The sequence below is a fragment of the Parasteatoda tepidariorum genome, chromosome 4, assembly GCF_982258835.1.
Source record: "Parasteatoda tepidariorum strain Cologne lab strain chromosome 4, Ptep-v5.0, whole genome shotgun sequence".
NCBI lineage: Eukaryota > Metazoa > Arthropoda > Arachnida > Araneae > Theridiidae > Parasteatoda > Parasteatoda tepidariorum.
This window is the reverse complement of record NC_141758.1, coordinates 46,878,877-46,901,913: the sequence shown is the minus strand read 5'-3', so window position 1 is coordinate 46,901,913 and position 23,037 is coordinate 46,878,877. Positions and strand designations below refer to the sequence as shown.

The 23,037-nt window shown below is 28.0% G+C and overlaps 1 protein-coding gene across 2 annotated transcripts in view; it reads right to left on the bottom strand.

Moving 5' to 3' along the window:
* LOC107455049 (inactive dipeptidyl peptidase 10) overlaps positions 1–23,037 on the bottom strand; it is a 452,295-nt gene that overhangs the window by 57,415 nt on the left and 371,843 nt on the right. For both annotated transcript variants that reach the window (XM_016072453.4, XM_016072452.4), the window contains exon 9: positions 22,115–22,284. In XM_016072453.4, coding sequence (XP_015927939.1) covers positions 22,115–22,284 — 170 coding nt within the window. The remainder of the gene's footprint in view (positions 1–22,114; positions 22,285–23,037) is intronic.

Genomic DNA, 23,037 nt, shown 5'->3' with positions numbered 1-23,037 from the left:
AAGGCACTCCAGGGATCTTTTACATGGCGCATAATCATACGACATGGCCGCTGAGGAGTTTCTGCATCCCGACAATCCGGTGTCTGGGCCGTGGATCGAACCCGCAGACTTGGGCTCAGAAGGCCGACGACAAACCAACTGCTCCACCCAGCCATAAAATTCGTTAATTCAAATAATAATTCCATGCAAAAAATAAATTTTAGTTAATATTTATATTTTTTTTATTATTTTCTTTAATAATAGTCAAAAAAAATTTTGAGTCATAAGGTATAAAATCTTTTACATCATAAACGTCATAAGGTATAAAATTTTTTACGTCATTTAATATGGCAAAAAACAAAATTAGAGCAAAATCGGTTCAATAGTTCCCAAGAAATCATATTTTAAATATCCGACTTTTTTTTAAATTCGATTTCTTAGAAACTCATTGAGCAATTTCTTTCAAATTTTGTATTTTGAAATGAAAAGTTACATAATTTGAAATGATGTAAAAAACTGTATACCTTACAATTCAAAATTTTTTCGACCAGTATCAAAGAAAATCATACAAAATAATAAATATTTGCAAAAATTTATTTTTCGCATGGAATTGTCTTTGAATAATTGAATTTTATTATTGTGTGCAAAATTTTTTTCATTTCGTTTAAGACGTTCTCGAGATAGTGCGAAATACGCAAAGAGTCAAATTAACATTAAAGGGTCCAAACTTTGGATCAATCTCCTGACCTAACTACGGAGACCATATTTCCCAGATTTTAGATACCTACTATTTTAGGAGCCAAAAATTTGAATTCCCTGAAAAAAACAATTCAGAAAAAGTACAGGTAATAATTAGAATTCATAGAAAGTACGTTTTTGTGTCTGATTACATAGCTTAAAATAGCGTCTGCATATTAATTTGTTCATTTGAGGTCATCCCTTCAAACCTTTTACATTGAGTCCTAAAAGGTGAAGAAAATTTTTTCAGGGTGGTCCGTTTTTTTGGGGGGGGGGGCTCTGTGCATCAAAAACTGATCATACATATTTAAAATTATTTTTGTTGTTTGTTCTTTACCATCCAAATTAATGTTTCCCTCCTTAAATGCATGCATATCAAAGTTCAATCGAAAGATTTAAAATTATTTTTGTCATTTAAGTTTTATAATTTGAATGCACGCTTTTTCTCTGAATAGTTACAAAAAATTATAGTGAATAAAAAACATTGGCAGAAAATTAATTAAACTGTTTAAAGCATTTCAAGAAACATACCAACCCACGTTGTAGTTCCATTTTAAAACAAAACACTCAAAAACAATTAAAAAAATAATAACGTAGAAACAGAAAAAGATGTTAACACAAGATGGTAATTGTTTCAAGGAATTAAAAGAATGTCGAAATGTATTTAGATTATCTAAAGAAATTTCTTGTTGGCAAAGCGTCAGAAACATCCGTAAAAGCTTAGTTTATCAGGAAGTTAATATCTATGTAAAAGCAAAGAATGGAGTCATTAGGATCTTTTCTGTAAGTTAAGATATCACAGCAACCTTTTTTTTTTCTAAATTTTTAACAATAGAATTGAAAAAAATTTCTTCTTTTCTTCACATAAATTCTTAGATTTTAGATTCAGAAAATAGATTCTTTTTTAAAAAAATACATATTGTAAATAAAAAGAGGAAATGTTGTTTATTCGTTTAAAGTTTTCAATTATTTCTTAAATAATTCTACGGTTTACATATTACTTATTATTTTTTTCGCCAGTGATATTTAAAATAAACTCTTTCTCATAATCTTAGAAGCTTCCTTGTAATAGTAAATTTTGATTTTTTTTCGTGGATCAGCTATTAATAGAATTATATATATATATATATATATATATATATATATATATATATATATATATATATATATATATATATATATATATATATATATATATATATATATATATATATAAAATAAATTAAAAAAATACAAGAAAACACGAAGAAAGTTAAGAAAAACAATAAGTTCCATTTAATGCGCTTAAGCTGCAAGTAAACAGAACTCATTAGATAAGTTCAAAATGAAGAATAAAACAAAGAAAAATAATAGACATATGAAAGAAAAGGGGGAAGGAATAATAAGTAAAAAAATAACAAACAGTTTTAAAAAAAAAGGATGAAATTTTATTTAAAAAACCGGAATAAAAAGAGCCCACACGATTATATCCGCAAAACAGAGTGCTTTCTGATATTGTATCAATGACGCCGAAGCAATATATATATATATATATATATATATATATATATATATATATATATATATATATATATATATATATATATAAAAAATAAATTAAAAAAATACAAGAAAACACGAAGAAAGTTAAGAAAAACAATAAGTTCCATTTAATGCGCTTAAGCTGCAAGTAAACAGAACTCATTAGATAAGTTCAAAATGAAGAATAAAACAAAGAAAAATAATAGACATATGAAAGAAAAGGGGGAAGGAATAATAAGTAAAAAAATAACAAACAGTTTTAAAAAAAAAGGATGAAATTTTATTTAAAAAACCGGAATAAAAAGAGCCCACACGATTATATCCGCAAAACAGAGTGCTTTCTGATATTGTATCAATGACGCCGAAGCAATATATATATATATATATATATATATATATATATATATATATATATATATATATATATATATATATATAAAAAATAAATTAAAAAAATACAAGAAAACACGAAGAAAGTTAAGAAAAACAATAAGTTCCATTTAATGCGCTTAAGCTGCAAGTAAACAGAACTCATTAGATAAGTTCAAAATGAAGAATAAAACAAAGAAAAATAATAGACATATGAAAGAAAAGGGGGAAGGAATAATAAGTAAAAAAATAACAAACAGTTTTAAAAAAAAAGGATGAAATTTTATTTAAAAAACCGGAATAAAAAGAGCCCACACGATTATATCCGCAAAACAGAGTGCTTTCTGATATTGTATCAATGACGCCGAAGCAATATATATATATATATATATATATATATATATATATATATATATATATATATATATATATATATATATATATAGTTAACGAAGGAAATATGAAACAAAGAAAACAAGAGGAAAAACATATCTCTTAAAGAAGAAAGAGAAATATTAATAAATGTGTTTATTTAAAATATTAAAAATATTTAAAAAAATATAAAAGTGGTAAAAGATAACAAGGAAAATATGTAATCTCGCCATCTGCTCACACTATTATATGCAAATATAAAGTTCTTCCTAATATTGCATTAATATAGCCGAAGCAAAATATATTAATACAGTAGTGTGAGGAGAACCAAAAAAAAGAAAATCGAAATGAAAATAAAACAGGCCCAACAAAAAATACAAAATTAAACATATAAAGCTAAAAATACAAAATAAAGATTCAAGAAAAATACAGAATAAAACACTAAAACATACATGTAAAAAGAATCGTGTAATCAAAAATCCTTTTACACATAGATATCTTGCAAAAATAATTTTACAAATATTTTCGTAACTAGTTTGCCAGATTACAAAATGTGAAAATAAAGTAAAATAAAGTAAAAAAATAAAATAAAGGCGTAAATAGAAGATAGTGAGATTTTTATTAAGGGGATACATGTATTTTTACTTGTATTCTTATCTTCATATATATATATATATATATATATATATATATATATATATATATATATATATATATATATATATATATATATATATATATATATATATATATATATATATATATATATATATATATATATATATATATATATATATATATATAATTTTAGAAAATCCATAAATCAAAAGATACGAGGTAATTTTAACTTGCATTCAAATGTTTGTACAATAGAAATAAACATTATAGCTGGGATAGACATGTAGCACTAAAACAGCCAACGGTTAAAAATTAAAAAATTGTTAATGTAGTAAATTGTTAATATAGTAACAGAATGCAGAAATTTTCAAGATTACATTCAGTGTTCTACGTAAGTTAATGAGCGGATCCCGAAAACACTGAATATACAAAAATCATATATTTTCTATCGAAGACGCCCTAAATTTAAGTAAATCGCTTATAACCAACTCGGATATGACAACAATAAAGCAATTTCAGAAATATATAATTAAACATTCTGAATAAGCACAGATAAACATGAATTCAAACCTTTCTTTTTGCAATCACAAAACTCGCTACGTTACCCAAACAACATTTCACGTTCGTTTACTCTTAGAGATTTGTTTAAATAGCGCAAAAAGTAAACACATTAAAATAGATTAACACTCTTCAAAAGTGAACAGACGTCGACACAAAGCAAATTGTTTGCTAAAAAGCCAGCATTAAATGTCAACAATCCGTGACAAAGTCGACTAATGCATTTGAAGTTACTCAAATCGGGTAGCATGTAACTCAAGCTGTCCAGTAAACATTTATTTTTGAAGTTCAATTTTTATAATGGGTTGTATAACCGAAAACAATGATTGAAAATAGGCATTCTACATGAATATTATTGCTAACTTTGATATTTTATTGTTGTAAAATGTTTTACAAGTATTATTATCGTAACACAATAACACTTCGTGTGACTTTCATGTGTCATTAGACATTTATGTTTTCGTGCGACCGTTTTCAAAGCAGCCAGCAAGTCCTATCTAACAAGACCCTTTGCTAGTTTCCAGGAACAAGACCATTAGCCGATTGAGTTGATTTTTTTATGAGATAGCATTTTAGATTAGTTAATAAATTTATTTTTTCTGTTTCAATGTAATTTTCAAGTTATCAAAAATTGAATCCTTTATATTAAATACGAAAGTGAACTTGCCCGGGTTATCCTTCAGATCACCCATCAATCGCTCTGTAGAGTGGAGGTAGCAGGTTCGATTCCCTCCTTAACTTTGTTTTTTTTTCCAACATGACAAATTAGCTTTAATAATTAGCATACAAGTCTGCATGTGCATGTGTAACAATAAATAAAAAGAAAATGAATTAATTGCGTCTCCAAATTCTATTCGTGCCGCAGACATAGAATAGTGTCAGCTGTAAAGGATTGGTATAGTTTCAAAATCTGGTTTGCTTTTTAATACCTGTATTTACCTGCGCACGTTATCTCCAGGTAATCCATGAGTCCGAGTTAATTCAGGGGATAAATATGAAACGATATTCTCCAGACAAAATTAAGGACAGTGATAGCTCGTTTGTTAGAGAATCGAACTTCGTTCTAGAGAGACCGGGATTCAATCTTCAACTCCTCTGAAATCAACCAAGTACATTCTGTATGCATATTCGTAAAATCTGTGCAGTTGAAAGTCCTGTTGTTGTTGTTCATTTACGTCGTACTAGAGCTGCACAATGGGCTATTGGCGACGGTCTGGGAAACATCCCTGAGGATGATCCGAAGACATGCCATCGCAATTTTGATCCTCTGCAGAAGGGATGGCACCCCCGCTTCGGTAGCCCGACGACCTGCACGCGAAGTCGAGCACTTTACGATAGAACAGTTTAACGAGGACCAATACCGCACACCCTCGGTCCCTACGCAGGCCGATCCAAGTGGTCACCCACCTGCACACTGACCGTAACCAGTGATGCTTGATTTCGGTGATAGTTGAAAGTCCTATGGTCGGTCGCGTCGCCGAGTAATATCATGTGTACTTGGATCCTGAAGAAAACGTTCTTCCCCTTCAGATTTATATCTGAATTGAGGAAGTCTCCTCTTAGATGAGATCCCCTCAGCAAGGTCAAAGTTGTGATGGCATGTCTCCAGAACATCCTCAGGAATGTTTCACAGACCATCTTCAATAGCCCCCTCTTCAGCTCTAACGCAACCAAAATAAAGTACCGATCCTTGAATTTCTTGAAACAGTTGAAAGAAGAGCAGCGGTGGCTCTGGGATAGAGTGTTTGCCTCCCAATGAGTTGACCCAGATTTTAATACCAGTGATGGCTAGTTGATACGGATTCTGCTTCCGGCTCGCATCGATCACAGTGTTGATGTAAAATATATTCAGTGGTAAACGAATCATGTGAGTGATTTTCCACTCCATGTAACACAAGTGCTGCTTAATTCAACATAAAGTCCTCCACGTAGGTTAGCTTGTTCCAATGCTCGATCCAGTAGTTTCCTTGTCTTCTGGTTTGGATTTAAAATTACTAGGTTACGTAGTAGAGCGTTGATGGTGGGAAAATAAGAATTGGGTTGGATGTCCAACGTTGGTTATAAGTAAAAAGAAGTACTATAAAAAACTTTTGAAAGAAGAGCTTATCAACGGTAAATGGTAAATATCGCTTCCTCTAATAAACGGTTGAAGAAATCGGATCTCAAATTGAATATCAATTGGAGTCATTCGCAATCTACATCACTGACTGCGGTCATTGTGCGGGTGGGTGACCACTTGGATCAGTCTTCGTTGGGACCGAGGGTGTGCGGTATTGGTCCTCGTTAAACTGTTCTACCGTGAAGTGCTCGACTTCGCGTGCAGGTCGTTGGGCTACCGAAGCAGAGGTGCCATCCCCTCTGCACAGGATCAAAATTGTGATGGCTTGTCTTCGGATCATCCTCAGGGATGTTTCCCAGACTGTCGCCAATAGCCCATTGTGCAGCTCTAGTGCAACGTAAATTAACTACAACAACATCATTCACAATCTATAGCATGTATATTCTATGAGTTTAAACGGCAGTTATATATTGCGTTCAAATGAGTATTTATTATTTTTATCTATATCTTTTTGAAGTACTGATATGAATTTCGCAAAGTATTCATATAATTTTCTGTGAATTAATCAATACTTTGCACAAATATAAAGATAGATTGCTGTGTAATAACTACACAGTTATTACGCAATCTATTTTTATTTTATATTTATGCATTTTATTTCACAAATCAAATTAAAATCTCAAATCAAATCAATACCCGAATCGCATTGTTTTATTGGCCATAAAAGTAATATGAATTTTTTTCTTCTCTTTTGACAACTTGCATGTATTCTTTGACATAATTCATTGGCCAGAACTTGTAACAAAAGTATTAACAGTTTATGTATATCAATCACAATCAGTCATGTTGTACCTAAAATGATGAATTATCTTTGCATAGTAGAAAATTATTATGTAATTTTCCGTATTATATCCGCAAGTCTTTAAAAAATAATTTAATAAAAAAACTTTTCACTTTGTCACGCGATTGTATACTATTTCGTGGAGAAAAAGTTGAAAGATATATAGAGGTTTTCTTTTTTAATATTTCAGCAATTTTCATTTAAGAATTATATATACGATACGTTTTTATCCTTTTTTCACGTACTTCTTAACAACGTTTTTTTGATACATTCTTTGAAATCGACATATTAAAATATGTCGATCTCTTGACGACAAATTTACTTATTAGATGAGTAAAAAATTCAAGATAGGTATTTTCAATTTCGAGGTTAAACAGAATTTTCTATTGTTCAAAGTAAAAAAAAGAAAAATTGCTAAAAATAGAGATTTAATACTTTTTTTTTTATGAAAAAGGAGCAAAATGAAAGGAAACAAAATTTAAAATAAGAACCATACTTGCCACCATGGCTAATTTCAAGGTTATTTTTTACCTTAACTGAAGCAGAAAAAAAAATTCGTTTCAAAGACAAATGAGGTGAAGAATGGTCAAAGTGATTATGTTTTTAACTTAACTCATGTTTTTAACTAAAGAACATATGATTTATGTATTAAGTCTTATTAAATATTGCTTTGACTATATTGTAGCTATAAACCATTATTTATTTTTTTTTTTTTTGCGGATTGGTGGAGAAAATGGTCAGATTTTTAGCAGTTAAATAGTCTTTATTTGAATTAATTTTAATATTTACCAACTTTTCATCAATTAATTTTTTATTAAGTTTTAATTAATTTATGATTTGTGCCATAATTGAATTTTGTATACTTAAATGTCTGTTATATAATTAAGAGTGAAGAAAAATAGTTGAGTTTCAGCTAATAAATTCTTCCGGTACTACAAGCATTTATGGAAACGTTAAAAATACTGCAGAGTTTATTCCTTAAAAGAAATGTTATTTCAATTTATTACTGGCTTATTTTTCAAATATAATGTCAACAGTGGTATTTCTGCTGTCCGAAGAAAAAAAAATCACATTTGACAACATTTCCCTTTCTCTACTGCTCGTGACAAATAATGTTTCTGTCAGTTTTTCAACAACTGCAAGACAAAATGTTTTCATTTTGTTGTGGGCGTCTAAAAAAGTTTTATGTTATAACATAGAGTTTTTACTTTTAGGTCTTAATGATACATTTGACAGAATCCATATCTTTCATCCACTGATCGACTCTTCTATATTGATTGCTTTTCGCAGATTTTTTGATACTGAAATTGTGAGACAAATTTTGTTAAATGCCATAAACTCTCTCTAAATGGAAACATTCGGTGCTGAATGAAAATTCCGTTTCAAATCATTTTTAGCTTTACACAACCACACATTTTTGTAAAATATTCTTTTAAAGCCATCCTTAACACTGAAATAATTAAATATTCTTATAACGCATTAAAGAGTCTGAGAAAGGAAAATTATAACTTTTTGTTGCTAAATTTAACAAGTAATAACAATTTATAATGTGAAATACATTTTTTTGAGTTACCCATTGTTCTATATAGAATATTATTTTGATTTAAACGATGTTTTGCTTTTTTTTTCGATTTGCAAAACATTGTTGTTTTTGTAATCGCAAGTTCGCTTTAAAAACCGTTCTTTTTTTTAAAATTAAGAATGTGATATTCTTTTGAAGCATTTTGGTAACCACTATTGTTTTAAACTTCTTCAGTAATGCTTTAAAACTTGAAATATAGATACTGCCATCTTTTTCATTTCATTCACATTGTTGAATCTAGAAATTCACTACATACTACACGGAAAGTATTTAATTGAATTGGAAAAAATAAATGTAAATTCGACAAAGAAAAAAAACTGCTTAAAGATAAATACAGATATTTTGAAAATTTCAATCGTTATCCATGAGCCACAGATATTTCTCCTTTTTTTGCAGAATTTCTCCGTAAATTTTACGGTTAATAAATGTAAATTAAAATAAATGTAAATAAAATGTTATTAAAATACACGTAAATTCGACGGAGAAAAAAAACTGCTTAAAGATAAATACAGATATTTTTTAAATTTCAATCGTTATCCATGAGCCACAGAAATTTCTCGCTTTTTTGCATAATTTTTCCGTAAATTTTACGGTTTAAAACTATTTTTTACAAAATGTTCTTCTTTTCTGTTTTTCACCCAACTCATAAATTGATTAAAACTGTCAATACTAATTTTTGTCATACACTTTTGTTTACCGTAACATAACTTAATATTTTCTTTTAAATCATTTTACGATTATTTTTTATATTTGCTCTCACTTTTCGGAAGTTATTTATTTTCTTGAACATCGTATAAACAAAATTTCGATAAAAAATTCCAAAAAAAGCTCAATTAATGTTTTTACCGAAGTTTTTTGGGAATGATTTTGGTTAAATTTATAAAATATTGTTCTGTAACATGTTATGAAATTTGGTAAATGTGGTAAAATTTAGTAATTTTATTATGATACCTTTAGAGAATGGCATAAAAAACATTTATTCGATTAAATTTAATTTTCAGTTTTGTATTTTTACAAGGTGTGCGGTAAAGAACTATAATTTTGCAAACTAGAATTTCCGGTGGGGTGCTGCCATATGAACTGAAAAATTACCAGATAAATGATTTAAACAGTGTATATTTTAATTTTACCAACCAGACTTATGGTTTTTTTGACAAAAAATGTCATTACTATACAGTGCGGTAATCTTTCCAAAATATTTTATAAGAGTTTTAAAGTGAAAAGATTTCAATTAGTTTTAAATTCCATGAAATTAGTTTAAAAATTCAATACGAGTTATATAAAAAAAATTGAAAGATTGTTATGTGTAAAAAATGACTTCGGAATAATTCATGATGCTATTTTTCTCTGAAATAAGTTAATTTGCCTCTCCTCAAAAAACATTTTCAAAGAATATGTAAAAAAAAAATGTTCCTCCCTGTTGAGAAATCAATCTAGCTATAATTAAGAAAATACAAAAATGCATGTAGGGAAAAAATAAAAGTAAGTTAGATATTTCGTAGCAAAGGTTTAAAAAAAAAGACAAATTGAAATAAAAACAAACAAACAAGAAGATAAAGCAGACTAATTTTATTCTTTTGTCCAATGCGGATTGCATAATTAAATAAGAATAATTTAATTAGTGGTTTTAGTGGGAAAACTGAAGTGACTTCAGTAAAAGTCATGTCTTTTTTCTTACCGAATTTTTTATTTAAAGGTTGACAAACTTAGATTAGATGTGGAACAGCATATCTCGTGAGAGAGTTATGTTCGGATATAGCTCATAGTGCGTGTTTACGAGTGTGAACAAAGCTCGAAATACCGTGTTTGCGAAAATGAACAAATCTCGCAATGCGTGTTTACAAAAACGAACAAAGCTCGGAATGCGTGTTTACAAAAATGAACAAAGTTCGACATGGGTGTTTACGAAAATGAACAAAGCTTGAAATACCGTGTTTGCGAAAATGAGCAAATCTCGCAATGCGTGTTTACGGAAATAAACAAAGCTCGTAATACCGTGTTTGCGAAAATGAACAAAGCTCGTAATACCGTGTTTGCGAAAATGAACAAATCTCGCAATGCGTGTTTACAAAAACGAACAAAGCTCGGAATGCGTGTTTACAAAAATGAACAAAGCTCGACATGGGTGTTTGCGAAAATGAAAAAAAAGTAAGGGCCAAAGTTGAATTACTTTGGCCCTTACTAATTGCGCATACTTAAAAATAAGTATGTAATTGTTAAATTTGAGTTAAAAATTTAAAAGACGCATTTTTTGTTGTGTCTATATTTAAAAACAGGCATCTTTTACAGTGTCCATCTTCATTACAAGCATTTCGAGCAGTTCCTGGAGACAAAATATGGTTGAAATTTTGATTTCGATAATTTTGCTGGGGCCGACTTTTAAGTTCCGACTTAAATTTTTTTTTCTTTCTAGAACTGAACCTCTCCTTAATAAAATCTTGCTTTAGTATAATAAATTATGATCAAGAAATCAAAACAACAATATTTTAATCATTCGCGGTATTTAATGTCTTCATTTTGTTAATACGAAATATGCAACCCTTTTTTCTTGTGATATATTTTTTCCCTACACTTTTTTCTTTAAATCTCTTTTTTTATTGTGATTTTTCCACGTAAAATGTTGCCTCAAAATCATTTAAATTAAGTGAACTTTGACGGTATCGATTTTTATGCGTTTTTTCTAAATTTTTTTAATATAACTTTGAGAAAAAAATAATCTTTTGTTTGAGTCATTTAGTATTAAATATAATACGTTAATAGAACTTTTTAATAAAAACAAAATGGAGACTTCAAACGATTTTCATAATTACGGTCTAAAATTTAAACATCGAAACCTTGTAGAAGTAGTTAAAATTTCATTAATTTAAAAGCTCCCTTATATATTTCTCCACGAAGCATACTAAATATTAATAAAGATTTTAATAGCATAAATAATTAATTAAAAAAATGCCCTTGTCATAAGTATGTAGTTTTTTTGAACTATCTAATAAGCATTAAAATAAGAAAAAACCGTTAAAGACATCTTACGGAATAAAAGAAAATGAAGCTAATAACGAGTTCGAAATTAAAAGATGGTACTTCTTGAGTTTTAATTAATAAAAGGAAAACCTGATTGAGGTTTCAAGTTTCGATGGAAATTATTGAGTTTCTAATGAGATAATAATTTCTTAGATTTAATTTCTTTATTCGTAATTATTTATTCGTAACAAATGGAATGCTTTTTAATGCACATTTCTGAAATTGTTTTGATGTACTAACTGCTCGTTTAAATTATTTAGGTGGTTAAATTTTAATAGTTAATAATATTTTTTCTGAATGTCTTCTTTAAGACCAAAAGAATAATTATATGTGCCTAAAAGAGGTTGATAATTTTTCTATCCAATCAATCTACATAAAATAGATTTTTCTTTGATGTGTTTATGCATGCTTGCAATAAGGAGCTAAAATGGAAATAGCACTGAGAGTGACATAAAAGTTTGATATTGAATAAATTTTTTTATGGAACTGAAGGTTCTGAATTCGAATGTGTTGTTTATTTTGAAGAAACTTGAATGGTTCCTAAGTTATTCCCAAAAATCGGTTTTATTCGGCATAACAGAAATAATAATATTGCAGAAAGCGTTATTTTCCGGTAGCATAAAAGGGAAACACACTTGTATTTCGTTCAAAAAGAAATAAGTTTAAACGTAGTGTTGGTTAGAATTCTATTTTCGTAGACAGTAAAAACAATCCAGTAAAATATAGGGTTTTAAGCTATAATCTGGGTTGGTCTTATAAAAACTTATAACTTACGATGTAAATCTTTAGCCTTAACGATTTTTTACCATTCAAAAAAAGTTTTTTTTTCTGCAAAAGTTTAAAAATGAATCTGTAGTCCCAACGAAATTTTTACTCTATGGGAACAAGTTTTCACTGTTTAGGTTGAGAAAGACACTGTAAAAATTTTTGGATCAAATATCGTTATAAACTACCGGTACTTTGGGTACATCCTCTGTAAAATCCATTTTATCTTAAAATCCCTTTTATTGTGAAATTCAGTTTTGTCGTGAAATATTATTTCATAATTTTTACAGTGATATTTATTTAATTAGCGTACTTCACTGATTTTACAGTAATTACTGAAAAAATATCTTTTATATAAAAAAAATTTTCCGTAACATATTCGGGTAAGAATTTAGTTTACGGTAAAAAGTACCGGCTTCCAGAGTCCGGTACTTTTACCTGGAAATTTTTACAGTGTAAATCTGCATTCGCACCAGGTATCGATATTTCATGTCAGCACTGTGAGAACCGAGAGCAGAATTATTATCGACTACTTATTGCAGGGATTCGATCCTGGTTCATCCTGGGTCTGATGTCAAAAGTTTAGGTTACACGTGATGAAATTTATTTTAAGTGGTTATAACTTTAAAATTATGTCCATATCATTATTAACTTAATAATATAAGGATGTCAATATTTATAATCTAATCAAACAATTATGGTAATAATAAAAAATTTATATAAATAACAAAATATCAATATTGTAATAATAATAAATAAAAATAAGTATTGATAGCAAAAGAAAAATAATTGAATTTCAATAATATAAGAATATACGAATAAAAACATCTTAAAATTAAAAATAAATGACGATATATGTAATATTATTTAGTTGCCTTAATATGAAAACTGGAAATTTTAATTATGTGACTTTGTACTATAAATAATAAAAAAATAATTTTGTTTTGTTTGAAATGTAGTTTCTTTGTAACCATGACCTTATCATTGGAAATGCAGCGTTACAAAATGCTAGTTATTGTAATTCTTCCTTTTATGTTTTAAATACATATTATTGTAAAGCTAAAACAAAAGTATTGCAGCTGTACATTACATTAATGACATGAGCAGTGTATTTAAAGCTAAATTGAAAATAAATTCAAAATTATTTTATAGTTGGAGGAACTAGTGCAAATGATAATTAATTATTGATTTACGATGTGTGAATGAATAACAATGTGTTAAAAGTGTATAAAGTTTTCTAATTTTAAAATATTAACTAAATTAAAATTAACATCTGATGTAAATCAGATTATCTTTCTTAGGTAAAGAATACAGCTCGGAAAGATTTCGAAACCAATATTTTATTTATTATATTTTGTTTCTCATAAACTAAATATCAGAAAAATTTATTTGTCGAATTGATGAAAAAAAATCCCGTCTGAAAAACTTTTATTTCAATGTAGAAGTTAGTAACATTGTGAGATATATTGAAAAAGATTTTACAGTTCACAAATTATATACAGACTAAATTTATCAACTTATCAACTAAACTTATCAAAACTAAAGTAAAATATCATCCACGAAAGGGGGCTCAAATTAATATTCAAACTAGAAAAAAATAACTTTATCAAGACCTGGTCACTCGTTAACGAGGAAGGTGACATTCAAAGCACCAAAACCTGTTTAGTTGCAGGATAAAAGCTCGTTCAATTTTAATACAGCCATCAAATTTTATTTATTTAATCATATTTTGAACCAAACCTTTTTTAATACTGATTTATCAAACTTTCACAAAATTTTTCTTAAACATTTTTACTCATTTAAATAATAATTTCTTACAAGGATTCTAAAAACAAATTGAGAAAGATTCTAAAAATATATATTGAGATATTATCATTGAGATTGAGGTATTATCATTAGAAAACACCCTGTATATAAAACATAAAATGATAACAAAATTGACAATTTTTTTCTTGAGGCAGTTTCTCGGACATATTAACCATTATTTTAGATGACGAATATGATACTTTATGTCAATGTTTATGGCTAGAATAAATTTCTCGTTTCTTTTTATCTTTATCGTATTACTAGACAAAAATACCCGAATTCATATCTTCACATTTACGTTTGTCACACATTAAGTAGTTGCTTCGTTTATTAGAATTCATGCAAAAAAAAGAAAAATATTTCTACAATTTTTAAACTAAACATTTTCTTTGTGTAAAAAAAAAGTGTAAAGCAATTTGTAAAAGCCTACCTTTTTTCGAATTCCTATTGCGAACTCTAAAACGGTTGCCAACATAAAAAACCATAATTTTTCCGATTGTCTGGAATAGTTTTATTTACAAAAACCAATAAATTTCTTTTCCTATGACAATATTTGTTTGTTCAGTTGATTTTAGACTTTTTTCGATGTCGATAAAATGCAAAACATCTTTGCAATCTTTTAAAGTGTTATTTTTTAAACATAAACTACAATGCTGAAATTGCTTTTTTTTGCATATAGCTAAAGTTTTCAGTTATATAAAGATAAGTTTAAAAGCTATATGTATTACAGTTCTGATTATTTTTTAGAAAAAATTTAATATTTTGCTATGTACTTCGAAATTGATACAGGAAAAAAAGAACTTTTTGTATCATGTATTTTACAAAAAATTCCAGTTTTAATATTAGATATTATTTATAGGCGTAGGGAAATTTCTAACTGACTGAAAATATTTAAAAATTGTGTTCGACATTTTAATAGGTTTCTTTAGTAGATATTATGGGGTAAAGACTATATGTTGAAAAAATTGTGCTCGATATTTCAATGGGATTTTTAGTGGATATCATGGAGTGAAGACTAAGTGTCGAAAAATTGTGGTCGACATTTCAATGGGTTTCCTTAGTGGATATCATGGAGTAAAAACTAAGTGTCGAAAAATTGTGGTCGACATTTCAATGGGTTTCCCTAGTGGATATCATGGAGTGAAAACTAACTGTCGAAAAATTGTGGTCGACATTTCAATGGGTTTCCTTAGTGCATATCATGGAGTGAAGACTAAGTGTCGAAAAATTGTGGTCGACATTTCAATGGGTTTCCTTAGTGGATATCATGGAGTGAAAACTAAGTGTCGAAAATAATGTGTTCGATATTTAAGTGGTTTTTTTAGTGGATATCATGGAGTAAGGACCATGTGCCTAAAAAACTGTATTCGATATTGCAATGGGTTTCTTTAGTGGATATCATGGTGTAAAGACTATGTGCTTAAAAAAATTTATTCGATATTGCAATGGATTTTCTTATTGGATATCATGGAGTGAAGGATACCAGTTAAAACTAAAAGTAAATGAAATGGTTTATATTCATAGTCAATGTTTCTGGAATTTATTAGTTGGTAATTTTTGTATATTTTTTTTGTAAAAAAAGAAAGCAAATATTTCTGTAAACAGCATGATACAAACTGCCTTTAGTCATTTTCAGTTTTTTAATTGTTTTTTAATTTTTTTAGGAAAAAAGAAAGATAAAGAACTTTTGTAAACAGTGTTTAACGATCTTTAAATGTTTACAACTTTAAAAAAAAAAAAAAAAAAAAAAAAAAAAAAAAAAAAAAAAAAAACGAATTTTTCTGTAAACAGAGCTGTTCATACAAAAAGTCTTTAGTTATTTTCAGCTTTTTATTTTCTATATTTATCGTTATTTTTATCTTTCTATATTTCGTTTGGAATAAATTTCAAATTAAAGAAAACATTTATTTCTTATAAAAATGTAATATTTACATTTATTTCAACAGGGCTAAAAATAGCTCTTCCTTTAAAAACGAGGAACCAGCGCGTTTCGTGTAGCCCAGCCTTAATATGAAGTCTTTTTAAAGAACGAAAACGAGAAAGTCTAAAATTAATATTTAAGTGAGAATAATTCAAAAACGCACTCGAAAGCTGACAAATCACAGTATAGAGGAGTGAATATGATTAACAACAAAACAGTTTAGTTTTCAGGAGGAAGCAGAAAGGTATGAAGGTTCTTCTTCTTTAGAGATTTAGATTCAGTTTTTTTCTCTCTCCTTTCTTGACTTTTAATTTACGTATCCCCCCAATTCGAATATTTTATTTTCCTTTCGCATAAGGACTCTAAAAATTACATATTAAAGGTGACCTTTATGGAACACCTTATATATATGCATCTGAATATTAAAAATTCATTCGCATAGCCAACGATGCGTACATAATTTGGGGAAATTTCATGCAAATATTTCAAATAAACCATCAAGTATCGAGGACTGTATAAATATTAAGATTTGTAATAATCAAATTAATTATTCTAACTCGCAAAATCGACTGACGAGCTCAAATTAAATCTTTTCGCTATCAGTAATTCGATATTTTCATTGGTATTGTAACTTTCTGATTTTAAAATCGATTTACATACAGCATGCAAATCGGGTTTTGCATACAGCATGCAAATAAATAATCAGTAATGGAAATAAATAATCTGAATTCATTATTGGGGTTATTAAATATAACGAAGCAACAAATAATATGTTTGATGACGAGAATTCACTTAATATGAAGGAAAAACAAAACATATAAGTAATCTATTGGGGAATAATTAATAAGATTTTATGCTTTTAAAGTGGAATAGTCTTAGTAAAATTTGTTTAAATTTTAAGATTATATTAAAATTTATAGGTTTTAGACCAAAAATGCATTTAACTTACATTGAAAGTTTATTTATTTTTCGATATCATTATTTTATTCCATTCTCAAGTTCTTTGATTTCTACAAAAAATTCAAATTTACAAAATCAAATTAATATGCATTATTTATTATGCAATACAGAGTTTTTGCATTTTGAATAAAGTGCATTAAATATATTATACAACTTAATTTAACATGCATTTGTGTAATAAAAACGCAGTATTTGTTATTTTATAAAATTGAGAAATTATATTTTCACATTAAAAATAAAATCAGTTTTGTGTAGAATCGACAGTAATAGTTTATTAATTTATAAAAACATTAAACAATCCTCATAATTTTGGCAAATTCTGTGTTGAAACAAAGGGGCACAGTTATGTTTTTGTTTTAAACTGTATTTAGAAAAATATACCGGTTTTAACTTTAGCCAACTAGTACTTCAAAATAAAAAGCGATTTGAAAAAAAAGAAAGAAAGAAGTGATTTTTGTTTTCAAACCTTGCTATATTTTTTTCGTTAGAAAGAAAAACAATATTAATATTTTAAAAAAAATGTGATCGCCGAAAGGTGATCAAAGGTTACTCATTGGCAAAATGGTTGTTATCGAGTATTTTTTACCCTCTTTATTTGTGACATTCACTTGAATTAGTATTGAAAACGATCAAGTTTGGACTGTGGGTAAGAATTTCTGATTCTTAATTAAAACAATAAAAACAAAAATATCGTTCAAATGAGGAAATTCTCTTTTATTCACAACTCCAGAAGTATTTATGGGATGTAACTGGTCCCATATCTCAATAAATAAACTCACCAACTTGATGCATAACAAAATTTAAAAGTGAAAAAAAGAATTCTAAAAAAATGATCAAACAGCAGCGCTTTGCCATAGCAACGCATGCAATGACGGCGCATGCGCACTGTTTACTATTACTCTTGAACACAGTTGAAAAGTGCTGTGACTACCAAATAAGGTGCGCTCGCCATCAAACCTAAAACAAAACCCATTTTGACAATGGGTTAAAATTAAGATAAAGATAGAAATGTACAGTTTGCTGCGCTACATTTCGAAAACCGTGTTGTAGGTACTCGCCAAGTTCCAAAATCAGTTTGAAAGTTTACTCAAAGATGAAAATGCTGATTATTCCAAACAAAATGTTTGCATATGCTTCTGATACTTTTATCCTCAGATCATATCATCGTTTAGCTGCATTTTTCGAATACTGTTTGCAGATTTTACTTACTTAGCCCCGCCCTCTTTTGACGATATTTCTGACTAATTTTGAAACTTTATGAGAATGAATGTAATTTTCGGAGCGGAATGTAGCAAACTGTACTGTCTACATAAGTTTTTCTAATTACTCAATTCTTCGGTATTTTTTGAGACATCCGATAACAATATCATAATATCTCTATGGCTTTTAATGTAATGAATTTAATTTATTCTAAGTAAACATAAATATATGCAATAAAATTAATATTTATGTAAATTTTGAGTTCAATTAACAAAAGATGGCGATAAATGCAACAAAGAATATAATTTTAACGCGAGAAGTAATTTTCATTGCATGAGTTACAAAGTAAAGTATTTTTTAAAGCTCTTTGAAAAAAGTAGGTAGAAACACGAAAGAAAAAATTAAAAAAAGAGAAATTTTTTTCATGCTTGTTTGTTGTTGGAAGAGGTACTTTCTAGAATACAAATGAAATATGCTTTGGATTCTTTTATTACGCGTGGAATTTGCATCATTATATTTTTTTTTTCAATTTCGCATTGTTTCTATTTTCCTCTGTTTAAAATTTAGTTTCTGTTCTGTTAAAAATATTTTTTTTCTCCCTAAACGCATATTAAAGAATTCAAATGGAATTTAGTTAAAAAGCAAATATTTATTTTTTCTATAAAAATGTTCTCTTTTTAATTTTCTTCTCGTTCGAACTGTTTTAAGGTACAGATTATAAATAATAAAAAATAGTTCAAGTTGCTGGAAATTTACTCGAATAAAAATATTTAATTGCCTAAAAAATTTGAAAATAGTTTTGCTTGTTTTCTCTTTAAGATTATTTTATCGTACCTCAGTTTGAAAGTCAAATCTAAGATCTGCTTTTCTTTTTAGTTTGGCAGTATTAAGAAACTATGAATAGAATTAAATTTTTTTAAAAGTTAAAACTGAGTTAAATTTAGTTCAAATAAAATTTACAATAGCGAGGATCTGTAAGTAAAAAAGTGACGCAAGTAAAAAAACAACGCAAATGTTTTTCTATGCATGGCAAAATAGCTACTCTTCCCAACATAATGTACATATTTGGCGCCACCCTACGCATATAAGCCTAACTAATTAGAAAATGAGTTAATAGTTTTCTTTTATTATTTTCATCTGAATTATGTATTAGTAATCATTATGAGGTTGTTTTATCTTAATTACATGAAATATTTAAATGCTTTTTTAAAGGATAGCAAATATTAATGAAGATCTATATGGATTTTTTTATTAAGATTTGACGTTTAGACATTGAGAAAGGAAGTTTAGAACTAAAACTACAGCATGCCCATTTCTGCACTTTGATTTGTTATTTACTTTAGTTTATACTTTTTGTTTATAAATATTATCTTCAAGTTCGAAATGTAAGGTCGAGTAGTAAAAATTTCTAAACAGAAATCCATCAAAGCCAAAACATGCGTGAAATAAAAAAAAAAAATCTTATGTCAATTGATGTGTTTAGTGGAAAGAGTTTATAGGTACATTAAAAAAATAGACATTTCAGGAGAAAGGTTGTTATTTTTATTCTTGCTTAAATATGCAATATTGAATTACTTTGCAAAATCGTTAAATTTCCGATTCCCGCAGTGCACCGATCGTAAAGACACGGTTCGCAGTGGAAGATCAAAGTCTACTTACTTAATTTTTTTTTACATTTTTGAAAAATGCTAGTTGTAAATGGTTAAATGGTTATAATTTTGTATTCATGGTTTTATAACTATACTTTTTGTAAATGGTTTCAAAACCACAAAAGAAAAAAAATGTCTTTACCGTAAACTTAACGGTTAATCGGATAGACAGACAGCAGTCAGTTATTTTACCATAATTTTAGAGTGAAAATTTTAACAGTGTATTACTAGCAATAATACGAGTTGCTGCTTCGATACTTGTTTAAAAAATTATTATTATTATTAATATTTTTTGAGAATGCATATCATACTACGAGTCCATTACTTTAAATAATTAATTAAAAGGACGTTTAAGATAAAAATGACGGTAGATGAAAAAACAGTTTCACACAAATGGCAATTCCGCAATAGGATGGGGAATTGCGAGAAATTAAATTTTCCAAACGTCTACTTAAGCTGAATGAAATATATAACACGTTTTTTCTTCTTCATTGTTTAAAAAATCAATAGTTCTCCTTTTCGGAATAAAAATATCTCAAAAATAATATAAAAGTATTTAGATAATAAAAAAAAACTTTTTGTGTGCAAGTATTTTTATGAAAAACATGGTGGTTCTGGTGAGTGTAATATTTAAATATTATTATTGTTATTATTAGCGCTTATGTTTGTTTTCAATATTTTCTTTACATAAGATTGAAAAAAATACAGTCAGATCAGTAAACATATTTTGCGTTGATATTCTAAACTAAAATCCTAGATCTGCAAAGAGATAAAAGCAGTCTGCTTTCACATAAAAGCATTCATCATTTACATTCATCTTTAAGGACATCTTTCCATTCATGCTTTATTCTGCTAAAATCAATGGCTCTGGGCTCAGTGCCAACTATCGTTAGTGTAACAAAGTGCGACCCTTTAAGACGTAAACATATATTACGGACATTAAGACGTTGTAGCTAGATTAGGAAGAGATTTTATCAAAGCTTTCCCATTTAAAATGCTTAAGAAAAAAAAAAACCTTGATTGAAATTGAATGAGGTTCACTTTAGAAGGCTGTTGGATCAATGGTACATTTTAAACTGTTCCTAGAATGGAGACATTTCTTACAATTGCAAAAACGAAAATAAAGTGGTTAGTGATAGTTAACGATTGTAAAGACCTAAGTGTCTCTTTGGAAATTAAAGTTTTTACTTAGTTCCGAAACAAAGCAGCAGGCATGACTTTGAAAACGTAATTCATTTATGTGTTATGGTACCGATTATTTTTAAATCTCAATACTAAATGGATTTTTCTTGTCCGACAGTTTGACAGAAAAGCGAAAAAATAAGATAAGACTGCTAATTTTATAAACCTAATACTTATTATTAAATATACAGTTTATGTAATCAAAAAGATCTCTAGAACTTCGTGTGCTTGGAAAAACATTTTCTAAACGTTTTTCTCCTTACACCATTTTCTGTTTTAAAATAAATTGAGAACGATTTCTTACTTCAGCTATATCAAACTCAGGTGTGAATCAGTAAAAACTATTCTGGATAGAAACTGAAATTCACACATACTTCTTGATATCATACATACTTTTTGATATCATACATATTTCTTGATATCATACATATTTTTTGATATTATGCAAAATTATAGTTATGATTTCATGTTAATTCCCAGTTAAGCGCACTGTACGGAAAAATCCCGTAAAGTTTAAGGTTTTAAACAGGCACCTGTGTTGATTGTGCAAACCCGTAAATTTTACGTAATAATTCCGTAGTCTCAATGATTTTTTTACAATATAAGAACAACTTTTTCCGCAAAAGTTACGAAGAAGATCCGTAATAAGTACCGCAAAAAATACAAGTTCTTACAGCAATTCATTTATTTCATTTAGATAAAGAAAATATTGAACGATGTAAAAATATTGCAAATTAGTTAAATTGAAAAAAAAGTATCGCGATATATCTTGTAATGTCAATCTTTCTTGACGATGTATCGTGATGTGAAATTTTCTGTATAGCTCAGCCCTTAAGAAGTAATAAAGAAAAAGCACTGCTTCTCAGTAGCAATATCGCTGGAATCATGTTTTGCTTGTAATTCTGTCATTACAAATTAGAATACACTTATTTTTTAAATGAGAGAACTAAATAAAATTCAAGTAAAAAAGACTTACCTTTGGATATCTGAACCTTCGGAATTGAGGATATAAATTTGTGACATCATGATAATCTCCGTATTTTGGTAAATTTATAAAATCCACATCAGAATCATTGAAACAAGCGTAAGCAATTTTTGTGCCATCGTCTGACCACCAGATGGCGTTGTTTGATCTTAAGATTTCCTCTGAAATGAGAAAATAATTGAATTCATTCATAAAATTTAAAATATTATTTCGATATTTTATACATTAATTTGAAATTGTAAACTATTTTAAAGCTAGATAAAATACCATGATTAAGCACCATTTAAAGCTGTACCCATACCTAAATTTAACAAATATTGACTTAATCGAGTCAATATTAATTATTTTTGACTAATTTTTACTTAAAATGTATTTTAACTTCTATTTATTATGTTTTAACTACTGCTTGACTTTAGTTTTGAATAAGCTCACGGATGCTTGCTAGTTTAGTTTTTAATTGAAAAAGGGTAGTATCCATACAAACTAAAAATAGATCCTTAGTCTAAGTACACTCAATACACACGTGCACTTAATAGCAAAGTGTAAACAGAGAAAAGAGCATCTGAAAAAAACACCGAAAAAAATCTCTGGAAAAAAGCACCAAAAAGTATCTGAAAAAAATATCTGTTACAGAAAACACAAAAAAACTTTAACAATTGTATGAATTTATGCCCAATTTTATTCGCGCCGTTGAGAAAATTATAGCCAAATTTAAAGCAATGAAATATTAATTCTAATAAAATTACAGATCTCTTTCATAAAAAAGTTGATTGAAGTTCAAGGATTAATTTAAAGTTCAAGGAAGGAACTTTACGCACTTCATACTATTTAACAAAACTTTTGGGACTTTCAAGCAGTTCCATAGTTTTTCTGAATTCTAGTAATTATACTAATTGTGTTATGATAACGTTTTA